The sequence below is a fragment of the Syngnathoides biaculeatus genome, chromosome 1, assembly GCF_019802595.1.
Source record: "Syngnathoides biaculeatus isolate LvHL_M chromosome 1, ASM1980259v1, whole genome shotgun sequence".
NCBI classification, from domain to species: Eukaryota; Metazoa; Chordata; class Actinopteri; order Syngnathiformes; family Syngnathidae; genus Syngnathoides; species Syngnathoides biaculeatus.
Genome location: NC_084640.1, coordinates 13,011,804 through 13,029,451, shown reverse-complemented (window position 1 = coordinate 13,029,451; position 17,648 = coordinate 13,011,804). Strand labels below are relative to the sequence as shown.

The 17,648-nt window shown below is 46.6% G+C and overlaps 3 protein-coding genes across 5 annotated transcripts; all 3 read left to right on the top strand.

Moving 5' to 3' along the window:
* Window positions 1–1,413: 1,413 nt before the first annotated feature.
* Window positions 1,414–9,740, top strand: hcn3 (hyperpolarization activated cyclic nucleotide-gated potassium channel 3). Of its 2 annotated transcripts, XR_009794656.1 has the most exons (9): window positions 1,414–1,850; window positions 2,307–2,756; window positions 5,031–5,460; window positions 5,582–5,743; window positions 7,142–7,360; window positions 8,467–8,613; window positions 8,692–8,932; window positions 9,016–9,436; window positions 9,693–9,740. XR_009794656.1 is itself a non-coding variant. In XM_061817452.1 (8 exons), the coding sequence occupies exons 1-8, from the start codon at window positions 1,747–1,749 to the stop codon at window positions 9,216–9,218; spliced, it is 1,956 nt and encodes a 651-aa protein (XP_061673436.1). In that variant the 5' UTR covers window positions 1,414–1,746; the 3' UTR covers window positions 9,219–9,701. The 2 variants fall into 2 exon arrangements, 1 of the variants encoding a protein (XP_061673436.1); XM_061817452.1 differs by having other exon boundaries at window positions 9,016–9,701.
* On the top strand, window positions 9,722–14,160 carry ndufv1 (NADH:ubiquinone oxidoreductase core subunit V1). 2 transcript variants are annotated; one of them, XM_061817689.1, is made up of 11 exons: window positions 9,722–9,746; window positions 11,568–11,664; window positions 11,741–11,823; window positions 11,911–12,081; window positions 12,179–12,362; window positions 12,461–12,650; window positions 12,874–13,086; window positions 13,224–13,390; window positions 13,461–13,542; window positions 13,620–13,765; window positions 13,911–14,160. In XM_061817689.1, the coding sequence occupies exons 2-11, from the start codon at window positions 11,569–11,571 to the stop codon at window positions 13,986–13,988; spliced, it is 1,410 nt and encodes a 469-aa protein (XP_061673673.1). In that variant the 5' UTR covers window positions 9,722–9,746; window position 11,568; the 3' UTR covers window positions 13,989–14,160. The 2 variants fall into 2 exon arrangements, with proteins under 2 accessions (XP_061673673.1, XP_061673669.1); XM_061817685.1 differs by lacking the exon at window positions 9,722–9,746 and adding an exon at window positions 10,124–10,612.
* Window positions 14,161–14,715: 555 nt separating this feature from the next.
* LOC133499650 (PR domain zinc finger protein 10-like) lies at window positions 14,716–16,891 on the top strand. The gene is made up of 5 exons (XM_061817905.1): window positions 14,716–14,830; window positions 15,093–15,218; window positions 15,701–15,819; window positions 15,891–16,034; window positions 16,212–16,891. The coding sequence occupies exons 2-5, from the start codon at window positions 15,116–15,118 to the stop codon at window positions 16,695–16,697; spliced, it is 852 nt and encodes a 283-aa protein (XP_061673889.1). The 5' UTR covers window positions 14,716–14,830; window positions 15,093–15,115; the 3' UTR covers window positions 16,698–16,891.
* Window positions 16,892–17,648: the final 757 nt, after the last annotated feature.

Here is a 17,648-nt window from a genome sequence, read left to right as displayed (position 1 = left end):
GGGGCCGGGATCGAACCCGGGTCCTCAGAACTGCGAGGCCAACGCTTTACCAGCTGAGCCCACCGTGCCGCGCTCACAAAGATCTATTTTCAAACGAGTGGGAGAATCGCTCTTACGGAATGTTCTACACTCCTGTTAGCACGTCGGTCAACCTGGAAGCCGATTTCTTATCAAGTGTTTGTGGGGGAAAAAAATGCGCTGACCGCGGACAATGTGTGCGGGCGAAGAACATGGCGCACCCTGGCCTGTTTAGAAAAACAAGTCTTCCTCCTACCCAAAAAAAAAAGGTCACGGTAAACTCCCGCTGCCAGAAAAAAAATTGCCGACTTGGCGCTTTTGTTCTCAAAAACAGCCGCCGGTGTGTTGAACCAGATGCTTCCTGTTTTCACACAGAATCCCGATTAATAATTTGTTTTCCCTCCCCTCGTGTTGGCCGCACGGCCGCACTTTCTCTCCGCTCTTGTTGTTTCCCCGCTTTAGATCTCACGACGCGATCGTCGGCGGTAACACAAGCACCTGTAATTGTGACCCGGAGTGCATCTCGAGTGGGTTCTGTGTCGCCGGTGTACGTGACAACTTTGCAAGGCGATCTGCCCCGCTGCTGATTTGGCGCGGCCCCTGACCGCATCTCGCGCGGGACAGAAACTCCGGTGTAGCCGTACCCGTTGCAACTTGGTGATTTCGCGTGAGGCCTGTCTAGTGTGTCTAAAAGTGACCGCAAGATCCCCTCTACACTTGTGACTACAATATAATACACAAAAAAACTATAATTTCTGTTGAGCAATAGCCCGTCGGGGTCAAACTCAGGCCCGGGGGCCAGATTCGGCCCGCCACGTGATTTTATGTGGCCCGCGCAGCCAAATCTACAGTGTCAATTTTCATGATTCTTGCAAAATATTTAAAAAATGTCATTATCATAAATGATGAAGTTGAGATATTACGAGCATTTTTTGTTAACAATTGAAAAACACGTTGCCCTTGATTTCTGATTCCAAAACTAAATTGATGATGAAAATATAATATAATTTTCTAGGATTAAATGTTTTTATTGTCTCACAGTCACAACGGCCCTCTGAGGGAAGCCGGAACTACAATGCGGCCTGCGAGAAAAACAAGTTTGACACCCCTGGTCTGGGGTGTGCAAAAGCTACAACCCCCTTTACACATCTGAGGACCAAAATTAATCCATCCATTTTCTTTGCCACTTATCCTCACGAGGGTTGGGGGGAGTGCTTGAGGCAATTTAGAGTGTCCAATTAATGTCACATGTTTTTGGGATGTGGGAGGAAGACCAGAGTGCTCGGAGAAACATGCAAACTCCACACAGGCAGGGCTGGGATTTGAACCCAAGCCCTCTGAACTGTGAGGCCAAGGATTTCCCAGCTGATCCACCGTGGCGCCGAAAAATAATACCAAAATATTCCTGTAAGGGCGGCGTGGTGGATTAGCTGGTAACGTGTTGGCCTCACAGTTCTGAGGTCCCGGGTTCGATCCCAGACCCACCTGTGTGGAGTTTGCATGTTTTCCTCGTGCCTGCGTAGGTTTCCTCCGGGCACTCCGGTTTCCTCCCACATCCCCAAAAGCATAAATTAAATTGCCCCGAGGTGTGATTGTGATTGCGGCTGTTTGTCTCTATGTGCCCTGCGATTGGCTGGCAACCAGTTCAGGGCGTACCCCGCCTCCTGCCACAGCTGGGTTAGGCTGCAGCACTCCCTGCGACCCTCGTGAGGATAAGCGGCAAAGAAAATGGATGGATGGATTCCTGTGAGTCAGTGGGTTTCAAAATGCAAGCGGGGAGTGGAAATTTCATCTCTAAAGGTGTCCAAACATCGCTCCAAGAGTGACTTCAGGTGACGCATGCGGAACTGTAAAAGTTTTGGGGCATTTCGATTACGTTTGTCGGTCTTGAGGTCAGAGAGCTGATTTTCTTTACCGCCCGCTTAACGGGTAGTTCATACTCGATGGGCCCCCGCTCGACACCGAACGACCGTATCTCCGCAATGCGACCCGCAGACGCACCACGGCTCTGGGCGGCCGCGTTAGAAGGGAGAGTGGGAGGGAACGCGGTGGGGGGGTGGGGGGGGGGGGGGGTCGAGAGAGAGGGAGGTGAGTGGACGCATGTGTTGCAACAAGCCGATTATTGAAGGTTACTTGATGAGCTACCGCCTGGCAATTTGCATCCGTCTAGGGAGGAGTTGGATGAAAGCGCCTGCCAGTCAATTTCAGCGCTCGTTTTTCCCCGATTGGTTAAGAATGACAGCTCCATTCTTCTTGTAAGTGGACACTTTCTCTGATAACATGAGCAGCCCCACCAGGAGCCTCGGCGACCAGAAGGGCAGCAACGAGAGTCCCGCTCACAAGGCCGACACGCCGCGCCACCGGAGCTGGAGCAGCCTGCGCTTCTCCCGATGGCGGAGCGGCTCCCGGAAGGCCGGCCGCCCCGGGACGCCCCCCGCCAAGGCGGACATTCGAAGCGACGTGAGCCAGACGCTCTTCTCGCTGGTCAAGACGCACAACGACGACTACACGGCCGAACCCGACGGCCCGCTGGACCCCGACCGGGGTGACGAAGACGACCTGGGGGAGGTCGGTCCGGACCAGTCCACGTACTTCCAGAAGCAGTTCGGATCCATGCTGCAGCCCGGCGTCAACAAGTTCTCGCTGCGCATGTTCGGCAGCCACAAGGGCGTCGCTGCCGAGCAGGCCAGGGTCCAATCCTTTGGAGTGTGGATCATCCATCCTTATAGCGACTTCAGGTGAGGAAAAACGGTTACGGCTGCAATACATGCAAATATATTCCACAAAACAACCCTTAAAGTCATCCGTGATTCTGGTGATGACTTGAAATTGTTAAATCGCAAACACACCTGCAACCACAAAAATATTCCCGACAAGGACAGGCAGTGCATCCAAAATTTTTTTAAAGACCCGCGTAGCGCCACAGCGGCAGATTCAGTGCACTGTATAAGGAGATGAAGGGATTTGATTAGTGATACAGTATATAGGACAAGATCATCTGGATTATTGAAGCCTCGTGGTGAGCCTCCCTCTATTCCACTTCGTTCGACTCCATCTTTCCTCCCTTATTTTTTTTTTTTTTTTTTTTTAAAGGATTTGGCAAAAGCTATTTGCCATCTTACTAACTAATAATAGTTGCTAGTTCAAACCACGCATAACCAGGCCGCAGGCCCCTACGGCAGACGGTCGACCCCCCCGCGGAGGAAACAACAAGAATAATTGCAATCTTGCTTTATTATGCAACGACGCGCAGACAGCTGTGCTGGGGATTATCGCAGGAGCGTTTGCCTTATGGCGCGAACTTGCCTTTCAAGCGGAGGTGGAGGTCAGGTGGCGGGATCCGTCCCCGTGACTTCATTTGGCCGCAAAGCGGAGGTGGGCGGAGGTCAACCGGCGGGGAAATTAAGCGCGGCCCGCCGGGGAATTGATGTTGAGGAGGCATAAGGCCGGGATTTTGGGCGCCAATCTGCCAAAACGTCTGTCTTTTTTTAGGCCCCGCCATCCCCAGCTACTCCGCTGTTATTGTTGTCTTTATTGGCGTTGTGATAATCCAATTTTTTAAAAAATGTAATCTTCGTAAAGGTAGATTTTATCCCACCCTGCTTGAGCCTATCCCAGCTGTCAACAGGCAGGAGGCGGGGTACACCCTGAACTGGTCGCCAGCCAATCGGAGGGCACATAGAGACAAACACTCGCAGTCAAAATTACACCTAGGGGCAATTTAGAGTGTCCAATTAATGTCGGGATGTGGGAGAAAAGCCACGCAGGCCCGGGGAGAACATGTAAGCTCCACACAGGTGGGGCCTGGGATCAAACCCGGGTCCTCAGAACTGTGAGGCTAACACTCTACCATCTGCCCCACCGTGCTCCCGGTGGATTTTATTCTTTTTATTTATTTTTTTTGCACTTTACTGTTCATGTGATCAAATCAATTTAGTTTTTCATCTTGTGCAAAGCCCCCCCCCCAAGTATTTTGATTTCTGAACAAAGACTTCAAGAAATCAGTATTATTTACGGTTGAAGGGCATAATTACATGTATCAATTTATCCCCACATTTGTGTAGTTATGTATGGTTTTTGAATTAATTTGATTGCAAAAGAATGTTTTTATTCTTTTGCATTTAAAACCAAAATTCTTTAATATATATTTTTAGAAATATGTATTACATTATCCTTGTAAATCCAGATTTTTCCCATTTATTAAGGCAGAACTAAATTTATTTGTACTGTGTTTATAATTTCTATTTGTCAATTTATTTTACTTTTCAGGTAACTTTTTTCCCACATTGTAGTGAACTGTTTTTACTGGCCATGATCCTAAAGGTGTGAATAGTGGGATTAAAAAACCAAATCTATGCAAACCTCATTTTCATAAAGTTCCCCTCTCACAGTTAGACTAGAAGACAAGTCCCGGCCTCCAGACTCTCCGACGCGGCCACTTAATCTGTTGCAACATGAAGCGTTGACCAAGTCGTCATGTCAACCGACAGCCGTCCGTCACGTCCTTTTCCTCAATGGCTTTCCGTCCCCTCGGCGTCTAATGAAAAGCGCCGTAATGAAGGCGAGACGTCGGAATGATTGACGGCGGGTGGAAAAAGAATCTGGAAGGGAAGGCGGGAAACCCAAAACCATCCCCGCAAGGGCACTGGATGGGAACTTGTAGGACGTCCGACAGAGAGCGGGGGTGACGTTGCGATGCGGCGGGTGACAAGGGTGCGATGTTGATGAGAGTGTATCCTCTCGTTGCCTTAACTGCATGAATTGTGTCGTGTGCGCTGTTGTCAGCTACACCTACAGAGGAGCGCAGAGAGTTCTCCCTTGAGGTTTCCAGCCCTGTCTTGAAAGATCTTGCTTTATGAGGACTGACTTTGGCGCTCGAGTAGACACAGATTATGTCGTTGTCGGCATTGCTGTATGCTAATCAAAACAGGAGTACCTACTAAGCCACTTCAATAGTCAAATGTTTGAACTCAACGAGATGCTTTCTAATTAACCCCGTCAGTTCCTTTCAGGTTCTACTGGGACCTGGTGATGCTGCTCCTAATGATGAGCAACCTGGTGATCCTGCCCTGGGGCATTACGTTCTTCGAGGACCAGAACACCATCCCCTGGATCACCTTCAACATGCTGTCCGACACACTCTTCCTCATGGACCTGGTCTTCAACTTCCGCACGGGCATCCAGGGCGAGGACAGCCACATCGTGCTGGACCCCAAGTACATCCGCCTGCACTACCTGCGCTCCTGGTTCCTGGTGGACTTCGTCTCCTCCATCCCGGTGGATTACATCTTTCTGGTGGTGGACCTGGAGTCCCTGCAGGACTCGTCGGACGTGTACCGGACTGCCCGCGCCCTCCGCATTGTGCGTTTCACCAAGATCCTCAGCTTGCTGCGACTCCTGCGTCTATCCCGCCTTATCCGTTACGTCCACCAGTGGGAGGAGGTACGAGTACAGGATTCCAGTACTTATCATCACATCAGATGACAACAAACAGTATTAGCAAAGGACAACAACAGTAATATGACAAAAAAAGAAAATGCCGTTTTCTCTCCTCTGGTTTCAGATGTTCAACATGACGTACGACCTGGCCAGCGCGGTGGTGCGGATCATCAACCTGATCGGCATGATGCTGCTGCTGTGCCACTGGGACGGCTGCCTGACCTTCATGGTGCCCATGCTGCAGGACTTCCCCGCGGACTGCTGGGTGTCCAAGAACAACATGGTGGTCAGTTCGCGCTCGCTTCATCCGATTTGAAAAGTCGTACGGTTGTGCCAAGGAACTACCGTAATTTCCGGATTATAAACCTCACCCAGTACATTTGGAAAGGAAATACCATTTGGTACATACATAAATTGCACCTGTGTAAAAGCCGAGGGTGCCCACATTGAAAGAGAAGATATTTACAAAGAAAGACAGTACACAGAAAGAGTTTTCAAAGTTTTAATACCTTATCTTAACATAGCAACAACACGGTAGCACGAACAGGGCTGGTTAAACAAAACAAAACATATCGGTAAAAAAAAGCCGCAGCAGCTACACGGTAGCAACACGGTAGCACAGGATTAAAAGAGCCGGTTTAAAAAAAAAAAAAAAAAAAACATACCTAAATCATTGAGTTGTGGCAGTAACACAGCAGAAACACGCTAGCGCGGCTAGCGCGGTTCTAAGAGGGTCACTTAAAAAAAACTGTAAAAATCACTGAGACACGGTAGGAACACAGCAGCAACACGCTAGTGGAGCGGTAATGCTAGCGCAGTGCTAACAGGGCCGGTTAAAAAAAAAACATACCGGTAAAAAAAACATAAAAAACAGCTGCAGCAGCTACACAATAGCTAACAGAGCCAGTTAAAAAAAAAAAAACATACCTAAATCACTGAGACGCAGCAGTAACACAGCAGAAACACGCTAGTGCGGTGCTAACAGGGCCGGTTACAAAAAAACATACCGGTAAAAATCACTGTGACAGGGAAGTAACACAGCAGCAACACACTAGCACAGCGCTAACAGGGCCGGTTAAAAAAAAAAAAAAAACAACATACTGGTAAAAATCACTGAGACACAGCAGTAACACAGGAACAACACGCTAGCGTGGCGCTAAAGCTACCGCAGCGCTAACAGGGCCGGTTAAAAAAAAAAAATAAAACTTACCGGTAAAAGTCACTTCCTCAGTCTCACTCTTACCTTTTCATCACGAGTGCCCCCTTGTGGCCGTTGGGAAAAAATGCACAATTAGCTGCATCACCGCATAAGCCGCAGTGTTGAAAGCGTGTGAAAAATGTCGCGGCTTACAGGCCGGAAATGACGGTGTTGTTGAAGTGGGACGAGCTCTGTACGTTGGCGAGGAGCTAAATTTAGCCTGGAATGTTAGCAGAATATGTTATGAATTTTTGCCACGTGCGTACTAAGCTTGTTTTGGGGGAGTGACATCACGAGACAGGGGTTGGGCGCCATCTTGTGGCGTCTGAGTGAATCAGAAAAAGTGAAAAAAAAATGGTGAAACAGGTGAATATTTATTTATTTTAGGAAAAACAGAGTGAGTGTAGGTTGAAAAAAACATGACTCGGCAAATTTACAGGTGATTACTCTGACGGTTCTGGACTTGTTCTCTCTCTCTCTGGTCAGAACGCCACCTGGCACATCCAGTACTCGTACGCCCTGTTCATGGCCATGAGCCACATGCTGTGCATCGGGTACGGCGCCCACCCTCCGGAGGGCACGAGCGACGTGTGGCTGACCATGGTCAGCATGGTGGTGGGCGCCACCTGCTACGCCATGTTCCTGGGCCACGCCACCAACCTGGTGCAGTCCTTGGACGCCTCGCACCGCCAGTACCAGGAGAAGGTAAAGGCGCCGACGCCGAATCTGGAAAGCTTAAAGCACATTTTATTTATTATGTGTTAAGGATTTATGTATTGGTTTCTTTATATTAGAAAGATTTGTTTTCTCATTTATTTTGTCTTCTTTGTAAAAGGCAGATTTTCTTACTGATTGTCTTTATAAAGGTTCAAATACCGTATATTCTATTTTTATATATGATATTTTTAGATTTACTATCTTTGTAAACGTAATTTGGGATTGCTTTATTTTTGTAAAGATACTTTTTCATTTTATCATTTGTTCATCTCTGTAAAAGTCAGTTTTCAAATTCTATTTAAAGGCAGTTATTTTATTTTTGACTTTTTTCCCTAAGTTCAATCAATATGCAGATTTGTTATTTATAATTTTTTTTCTAGAAATGATTTTAGAATTCACTTTTTTATTTCTTTGTCTTTATTATCATTTTTCAGAGAAAGAGACCATAACACATAAAGTTCTGATTACTTATTTGTGTCAATATTCATCAGAATTATATATATATCATTCAATAAAATAATTAGGAAAATGCATTTAGCCCAATAAATGCCTCCAGCGTAATTAATATCACAATGAGCAAACAAATGCTAACGTTCAGCATTTATGGAAACACTAACACATCCATCCATCCATCCATTTTTCTTTTGCCGCTTATCCTCACGAGCGAGGGTCGTGGGGAGTACCCGAGCCAACGCAAGCTGTCAACGGGCAGGAGGCGGGGTACACCCTGAACTGGTCGCCAGCCAGTCGCAGGGCACACAGAGACAAACAGTCGCACAAACTCCGCACAGGGTTACGGGGCCGGGATCGAACCCAGGTCCTCAGAACTGTGAGGCCAACGCTTTACCAGCTGAAAGCACCATGCTGCCATTAATGTAACAGTGTTATTAAAAAAAAAAAAACATATGCAACATTACGTAACGTGACCCTCGCAGCTGAAGCGCTCTTGCTAACAGCTACTGCAAATGACTTTGTAATCCGCGCAAATATGGAATCAATCCACCATTGTTGCGATTGCGCAACCCGCGGCGGCAGACGTCGCTCAGCCGTCCCGCGCGTTGGGGTTTGATTCCCCCGTTTTATTTTCCCTCCAGTACAAGCAGGTGGAGCAGTACATGTCGTTCCACAAGCTGCCCGCCGACGTCCGCCAGAGGATCCACGACTACTACGAGCAGAGGTTCCAGGGGAAGATGTTTGACGAGGACAGCATCCTGGGAGAGCTCAGCGACCCGCTGAAAGAGGTCCAGATATTTAGTTTTCAAAATGCTATCAGTCATCATAAAAATAAATGATGACGTTGGGGCCGCTCGTCTGGGCAGGAGATCGTCAGCTACAACTGCCGCGGCCTGGTGGCCAACATGCCGCTCTTCGCCAACACCGACCCCCACTTCGTGACCGTGATCCTGACCAAGCTCCGCTTCGAGGTCTTCCAGCCCGGAGACTTCGTCATACGGGAGGGAACGCTGGGTCGCAAGATGTACTTCATCCAGCACGGCACCGTCGTCGTCACCCCGCGGGGCAGCAAGGACGTCAGGCTGAGCGACGGGGCCTATTTCGGGGGTACCGCCTGGTTATTGAACCGACGTTCACCGGCGGAAACGGGATGGAACGGCAATTCTCTCGGGTTTTGTTTTTTTCTCCAGAGATCTGCCTGCTGACTCAAGGTCGCCGCACGGCCAGCGTGATGGCCGAGACGTACTGCCGTCTTTACTCGCTGAGCGTGGACAGCTTCAACGAGGTGCTGGAGGAGCACCCGCTGATGAGGCTGGCCTTTGAGAGCGTGGCCGTGGACCGGCTGGGACGGGTCGCCAGGAGGCCCAGCTATCAGCCCCCCTCAAACAAGTGACCCCAAAAAACCCACCCGTCCTCCCCCGACTCCCCCTTTCAACTTGAACGATCCGCAAACAAAGCAACAGCAACAAACCAGCAAACTGATTGTGACTCACGAGCAGAACGAATACCAATTATGCTAATAAGTCATTGATTTTCTTTCATTTTATTCTCCACTTTTCTTGCAATATTACAGGCCTGCATTTCATCCGCAAATCCTTCCCAGCATCTGCAGTTAAGTAAATAAATGGCACGTTCATGAAAATATGCACAATCACAGTCAAGTTAATGCTGTGATAATAAGTCCTGTAAATCCATGTATCCAACGTATTTAGAACAAAAATGATTTAATATACATATCTAGAATTATGTATTTAATTATCCTTGTAAATACATTGACATACTTTTAAGACTTGTTTTATTAAGGCAGAACAAAATGTCTCTGTACTGTATTTATAATTTAAATTTGTCCCTTTATTTGATTTTTCAGGTAACATCTTTTGTACAATGTCGTGCACTCATTTTAGTGGTCATCTTCCTAAAGGTATGAACATCCATCCATCCGTTTCCTTTGCCGCTTATCCTCACGAGGGTCGCGGGCAGTGCTGGAGCCTATCCCGGCTGTCAACGGGCACCCAGAACTGGTCGCCGGTCAATCGCAGGGCACATAGAGACAAACAGTTGCTCTCACAATCACACCTACGGGCAATTTAGAGTGTTCAATTACTGTACAGTAATCTTTCAATACGTTGCGGTCCACTTGTTGTAGATTCAGTGCATCACAGATTTATTTTTTGTCAGTGTTATGCAATCACTCTCCTCCACATCTATGATACTGTTGGCTATAATGGCGATATGATTTTAATGTGGCAGAAATGACTCACGCAAGGTCAATTGGACTCTTTTTCATAATAATAATAATAAAGAGACCTGACTGAATAAGCAGCCTGTTATGCTTTCGAGAACTGAGGCCGTGCAGAATGTTGGCAGCAGATGTTGCGTTTATAATCTCAAATTATGCTGCATGTATCTGGAGGGCTGACTGCCCAACGTTCACCGAGGATAAACTGCGGTGATGTCATAACTCCAGATGAATATTTAGGTTGGGCACATGCACACTAGGGGTCGGGCAGACATATTAGCTTCTGCGAAGTTAAATTAAACGTATCCATTCATGTTCTGAGCCGCTTATCCTCACATTCTAATCAGTTGCGTCACTGTCCCGCCGTGACTATTTGTTATAGTAATAAACAAAAAAGTGTGAAATTCTCATGTCTTAAAGTGAACAGAAGGTTATATATACGAGTAACTAAATAAATCCCTTGTCCGTCTTGGTGAGGCGACGGACTACTTCCGTAATATGAGAAGCGCTTCCGGTTTGGATTTCATAAACTCTCGGAAGAAGAGCAGGTACGTGGTGGCTCGTTTCGGCGAACCCAGCATTTTCCTCCTTTGACTCGGGCAATGTTATTATGTATGAGTTGAAAATAAAAATCCTTTTATGTTGTACTGGGTCGTGACGTTGCCAATTTAGCGCGTAACTTGTGACGCGGGCAAGGTTATGGCAGCGAGTCAGCCTAGCATAACAGGCTAAAGCTATCACGAACAGCGCAGGCGTGGAGGTCACGAATAAAATATGGATATAAAACATGTAAACATTCTCTATATGGTTATAGTTGCAATCAAACATTGGGGGATAGCTGCTAACAAGTGTGCGTTGAGTTAGGAGTGTTTTCGTACTTACCGTTTACTTGCATAACAAAGTTACACAAGGTCTATTATATTTGTTGAGTGTATAAAAGGGTAATTTGCTCTGGTTATGTTATGTATTTATTGCATAAAATGCGAAATTAGGTTTGTATTTAAAACTATACTGAATTTTGTCCTAACGTTTTGATTGTGTTGACAATATGATGTGTCAATAAAATGTATATTATGAGCAACTACGTATTTTATTTGGCTGCTATTATTAGGATACGTGTTTGTTTACAATACCTTTTGAAAACATTTTGGGGGGTGTAAAATGCCTTTTTTTAAAGCACCAGTTTTACATTTTTGAGTGATCCTTTTACAATGTTTAGACTATTTGTGGACAGGTAATTAGCAGCAGACAAAAGATCCAATAGAAAGAGGCGTATCTAAAATAATGGGAGACAAGGATTCATAAAGTTTGGGATAATACAGTACATTGAATATATTCAATACATCTGTAGATCCAAAATAAACAAAGTTGTATTAAATGGAAGCAAATTATGTTCACAGTTCAAAGAATTGAAGCACATTAGTAACTTTTTAAAAAGCACATGTTTATCAAAAACAAACGAAAAGACAAGTAACACGCAGTCCCAAATTTTGACTTCCCAAGGATGCTGTCCCTGACTCGGGCCGTCGTGAGCGGGGCGGCGCGTGCCCCGGCGGCGCTCAGTCACGCCGCCGTTGTGCGATTCAACAGCACTGCGCAGGTACCCTCCGTATATTTACATAGTAATTATGAAAATAAACCAAAATGTTTCAACATGTCTGTGTTTCCTTCCCAAGAGTCCTCCAAAGAAAACCAAATTTGGGCCACTGGCTGATGAGGACAGAATTTTCACCAACCTCTACGGCCGTCACGACTGGATGTAAGCGAGACCTTCTGCCAAAGTCAAGTCCAATTTATGTTGATTAACTACAAAAAAAAAAACCAAAAAAAAAACAATTTGCTTCAGGTTGAATGGTGCCTTGAAGCGTGGAGACTGGTACAAGACCAAGGAGATTCTCCTCAAGGGAGTGGACTGGATCCTCAACGAGATCAAAGTGTCGGGTCTGCGCGGGAGAGGAGGCGCGGGGTTCCCCACCGGTATGAAGTGGAGTTTCATGAACAAGCCCAGTGACGGCAGGTCAGAAAAATCCTCAATCAGCACAATTTCCAGCATACGCGCGGTTAACTATTGAACCTAAATTTGCTAAATTTCACTTCTCGGGTTCCTCCGTAAGGCCCAAATATCTGGTCGTGAACGCGGACGAGGGTGAGCCGGGCACGTGCAAAGACCGGGAGATCATGAGGAATGACCCCCACAAGCTGGTGGAGGGCTGCCTGGTGGCCGGCAGAGCCATGGGGGCCCGCGCCGCATACATCTACATCCGGGGGGAGTTCTACAACGAGTCGTCCAACCTGCAGGTATCAGGGGAACGTTGTTACTTGAAAATGGATCATATTGTGTCGTGCGCACAGATGTGTACTGAATGAATCGCCTATAAGCAACATCACGCGTTCAGGTGGCCATCCACGAGGCGTACGCGGCGGGGCTCATCGGCAAGAACGCGTGCGGCTCGGGCTACGACTTTGACGTGTTCGTGATGCGCGGCGCCGGCGCCTACATCTGCGGCGAGGAGACGGCGCTCATTGAGTCGCTCGAGGGGAAGCAGGGCAAGCCGCGGCTCAAGCCGCCATTTCCCGCCGACGTGGGTGAGTCCCCGAGAAAGAATGCGTGGCGTTGCGCGCCCGTCTTGGAAATGATAAAGGGCATTTATTCCATGTTACTATTAATTATACAGGGGTGCCTCGATTTTTCATTCGAAAACCAAAGCAAAAAAAAAAAAATCTTGAAATTTTCGTTCAAAAACCGATTTGTGCGAAAACCGAGGTACCACTGTATTAATTTTTTTTCCCGCCTGCTTCCACGGCGAAGGCGTGTTCGGCTGCCCGACGACGGTGGCCAACGTGGAAACGGTGGCCGTGGCGCCCACCATCTGCCGCCGCGGGGGCACCTGGTTTCTGAGCTTCGGCCGGGAGAGGAACTCCGGCACGAAGCTCTTCAACATCTCGGGCCACGTCAACCACCCGTGCACCGTCGAGGAGGAGATGTCCGTCCCCCTGAAGGAGCTCATCGAGAGGCACGCGGGTACGTTAGAAGACTAAACGTATAGATAAAATATGGTATATTACTTGAGGACTGTCTTCAAGTTCACTAGAGGCCACTATCTGCGTGAATATGGTAAAGAGAAACGTTGAGCTTTTGTTTTTTTTTTTTTGTCACAGGCGGTGTTCGCGGCGGATGGGACAACCTGTTGGCCGTCATCCCCGGCGGCTCGTCCACGCCGCTCATCCCCAAGAAGGTGTGCGAGGAAGTGCTGATGGACTTCGACGGCCTCGTCCAGGCCCAGACGGGCCTGGGTACCGCCGCGGTCATCGTCATGGACAAATCCGTATGTCACATTCCGGCTAGCGTCCCATCACGCTCAATAGCTAAATTTGGCGCTTGGGGGTGTTTTTCAGACCGACATCATCAAGGCCATCGCCCGTCTGATCGAGTTTTACAAGCACGAGAGCTGCGGCCAGTGCACCCCTTGCAGAGAAGGTCCCCGCTGCCCCGCCATGCGCGATTCCACACTCGGTTCTGGGCTAGGCTAAATCCTTCTGAATTCTGTTATGAAGGGGTGGACTGGATGAACAACATGATGTGGCGTTTCGTGCAAGGCGACGCGCGGCAGTCGGAGATCGACATGATCTGGGAGATCAGCAAGCAGATCGAAGGACACACCATCTGTGCCCTGGGAGACGGCGCCGCCTGGCCCGTGCAGGTAAGCCCAACGCTAATCAAATTTGGATTATTATTTATAATTTTTTTTTTATGTAACTAGCAAATTGCAGCTAACACACAGGCGTCGAGCGCATCAAGCTAACAGTATAAATCGCGACTCTGCAACTTTTCCTCATTCGTTTCAGGGCCTGATCAGACACTTCAGGCCCGTGATGGAAAGCCGAATCGCCCAATTCCAACAACAGAAGCAGGCCACAGCTTAAAAATGTTCCGCTCGTTTTTCATCCCAGCTGGCGTTACTTCGCTGCCCCATCACTACCTGAAACGCCCGAATGCTTGTGCTCTTTACAAAGTATTTAATAAAAAAAAAAAAACTTTTTTTTTGTCGTCTTGTCTGATCGAAATGTCAATAAAGTCCTATGAACCTTAAATCCACATTCACGTCTTATTATTCATCCTGCTTGTTATTTTTAATGTTGTTTTTTTGATGTTTTCTCCTTTCCCAGAATAAAAAGAAACATATTACAAGACTAAAGTTGCATATTTGAAATCCACTTGTTTATTCCCATGATTAACTTTGACTTTAATATCATAAAATTACACATTTTGAAAAAGTAACCTTTTTTTATCAGTAATGTGGTACTTATTCTATATGACTTTATTAGCATAATTATATTCATGAGTGTTCTTTATATATCCATCTATTGCTATGTACAAAGGTGTGATTGTTCTTTCAGTCTGACGTCTCGTCTCACATTACGAGTTAAATTTTATTCTGAACCAAGATCGGAACTCAAGTTTACTCATCAATTCAGTTTTTCCATCGAAATAAATAAAAATTACATTGATCCGGTCCAGCATTCATCGCATGATTTATATACACCGTTTTGAAAAAGAACAGTATTGTACACATCAAACATTATGAAAGATAAACAAAAGAATAAACCGTTTTTCTATCTTTATTTTTTCATTATTATTGTGTTTGTGCGCCTGTGACCTGTAATCGGAGGTATCGCGACACCTGATACGCGATCGGGATTTTGCCTGTCACGTGACCCGGATAGACATCACTTGGCGCCGCGGCTTCCTTAACGGTCAACAGGGGGTAGGAGAATCTATTTTCCACAAATATTTACATTTTTAAAAGTCATTCTTGGCCCCAATAAGTATTAGTTAAAAAAAGAACTGTACATGGCGACCTGTGGAACAAAGCAAATATCTCCAATTAAAAAAATTGACATATATACAATCACCGGCTCGCTATCATCCGAACTGCCTGTGTTCGTTTGTTTGGTTCCCGACCAAACGCGACCATCTAATGTAATTTTATCGCGGTCATTATCTTTAAATGTTCTTTCTTTTCACAGGTCCGCGCGAATCGAATCAAGACATGGACGTGCTGAAGATCGAGGAAGTCATCGTGGGTACCAACGTGATGAAGACGAACCCAGAGATGACGTCCGAGTCTTCTGCGACGTCCCAGCTGCAAACCTGTGAGTTGTCATCCTGACTGACTGAAGTTCAATGTAATATCAGGATGAACCTAAGATGCACAGCAATCTTTGAAAATATATAACGGGATACCAATATCATCTGCGAACATCATAGTCCAAAGGGATTCCAGTCTATTCATTACTACCGCAAACAGGAAGGGGCTCAGGGCGGATCCCTGATGCACACCCACCTCCGCCTTCAATTCTTCTGACACACCTACGGCACATCTCACCGTTGTTCTGCCGCCCTCAGACACGTCCTGTACTATTCTAACATATTTCTCCGCCACACCGGACTTCCGCATGCATGCAGTACCACAGTTCCTCTCTTGGTACTCTGTCATACAGACCAGTTGTGTACGTGCATTTTAGGTGCAATCTGAATTTTTGTCCGAAAGACAAATCTTCCCAACTTTTTCCTGGTCGCGTGTATGCCTAAAGCTTCCTTCCACCTGCAATTGTTGTATGTGGTCGGGATGCAGCGGAGGATCGCGACGATCTGCACTGTCCGCAATGCCTCATCACCTTCGTCACCACCAAGGCGAGGCAAAACCACCTGCGGAGGACTCACCCGGATCAGTACACCAGGCAGCTGATGCAGGTAAACGTGGTCGATATTCGCCGGTCTCCCACCCGGCGGTCACTGGTCACCGTTTTTCGTCTTTCCCGCAGAACAACACGTTGTTCTCGTGTTACAAGTGCGATAGAATTTTTGCTTCCCCCGAAGAACTCAGCGTGCATCGGGACGTCCACCACCGGACCGACGACTTACCCGTCTGCTCCTCCTGCCACAAAGTGTTTCCAACCTTCAGTAGCGTGAGTACAAGAAACATAAGCGAGCACACGTTTATGGCAGCGGAAACATTCCGGATTATTTGCGCACGTTGTCCCCAACTTGATTGGAATTTGTCTCAATTGCTTCCAGGCCTATTTTTTTTCATGAAAAATGTGCTGGACGTTGTCGTCTCCCTGACCGCGACTGTTTGGTCTCAGCTCTTCAGGCACAAGCGGAAGGGCTGCGTGAAGGGCGTGTGGCGCTGCCGAGACTGCGACGCGCGCTGCCGCAGCCTCCTCCATTTCCACATGCACTGCATCGACGAGCACGACCGCGACGTGGTGCCGGCGGCGAAAAGCGGCGGGCGCCTGTGCTCCATCTGCTGGCGCCACTTCCTCACCGACGAGGCGCTGCACGGCCACCAAGAGAGGGTGGACAACGCCGAGGTCAAACTGTTTAACGGCGAGCGCCCCCGGGAAGACAAGACCGGGAAGGTGGGCGGCAAGAGGAAGAAAAGGATCGAGGAGGAGACGGAGGAAGACGACGACGAGGAGGACGATGACAATGAGGAGGAGGAAGAGGAGCTGCAGATCCCGTGTCCCGAAGCAGACTGTGATCTGGTCTTCCCTTCCGTGGATGCACTGAGGGCGCACAAGAGGAGCCAGCACCCTCCGCCGCCTTCGTCGTCCCTCAAAAAGCGCTGACCGCCGCATAAATGCAGGCCTGTAACTGCATAACTGCTTTTTTTGGGTTTGCAAACACCACCGCCTTCCTCACGACTACGCTCGACGACGAGGTTACTCCTCGCCGGCGGCCATTTTAGTCCTGCAATAAAGGCTGACTGTCTTCAATACGAAAAGGCCCTGTAATAAAGGATGAGCGTCTGGTTTTATTTGCACCTTTGTGCGTCCTTTGTTTTTGAAAAGTTGTAAAATTCACCGGTAATTGCACAATCAAGATTTGACTGACGTGTCTTTTGAGGTTACTAAACAACTGTCTGCAGTAAGCAACAGATATTCATGTTTATTAAAGCGTGTTTTCCTCAAACGAGTTGTTTTTAATATTCTTGAGGCTCCACACAAAAATGTTCACTTGCTTGTATTTACAGTATTGTACATACATATTTTTTACTTTATTCATATATGTATTAAATGTGTTTGTTTCTCATATGTATATATTTTCATGGATTTAATTCAATGTAATGTTAACACATTTTTAAATGTAAAAATAAAACCAGATTTTCTTATATTTTACTTTTGATTTCATTATATATTTTAAAAGCTTCTACAGGCAATATGTAATATACATTTAATAGATTTTTTTTAAAAATCAAACTAGTCTATTTTATTATATTTTGGTGTCTGTATTTTAATGACATTTCCAGTTTGAAATATAATCAATTTTTAGATTTTATACAGTATTTAGATGAATACTAAATATTTAATAAGCGCAGTTTACATTTGACTAAAAATACATTTCATGCATTCATTTAGGTATTTACACATATATCCAATAACAAGTTAACATTTTATTTATATATTTAACATACATTTAGAAATTTCAGTGTCCAAAATTTGCGCAAAGTAAAAAAGTCAAGGTCCGGAAATGTATACATACATATATGTAACTTGAAAGTAATGGCTACAAATGAGATA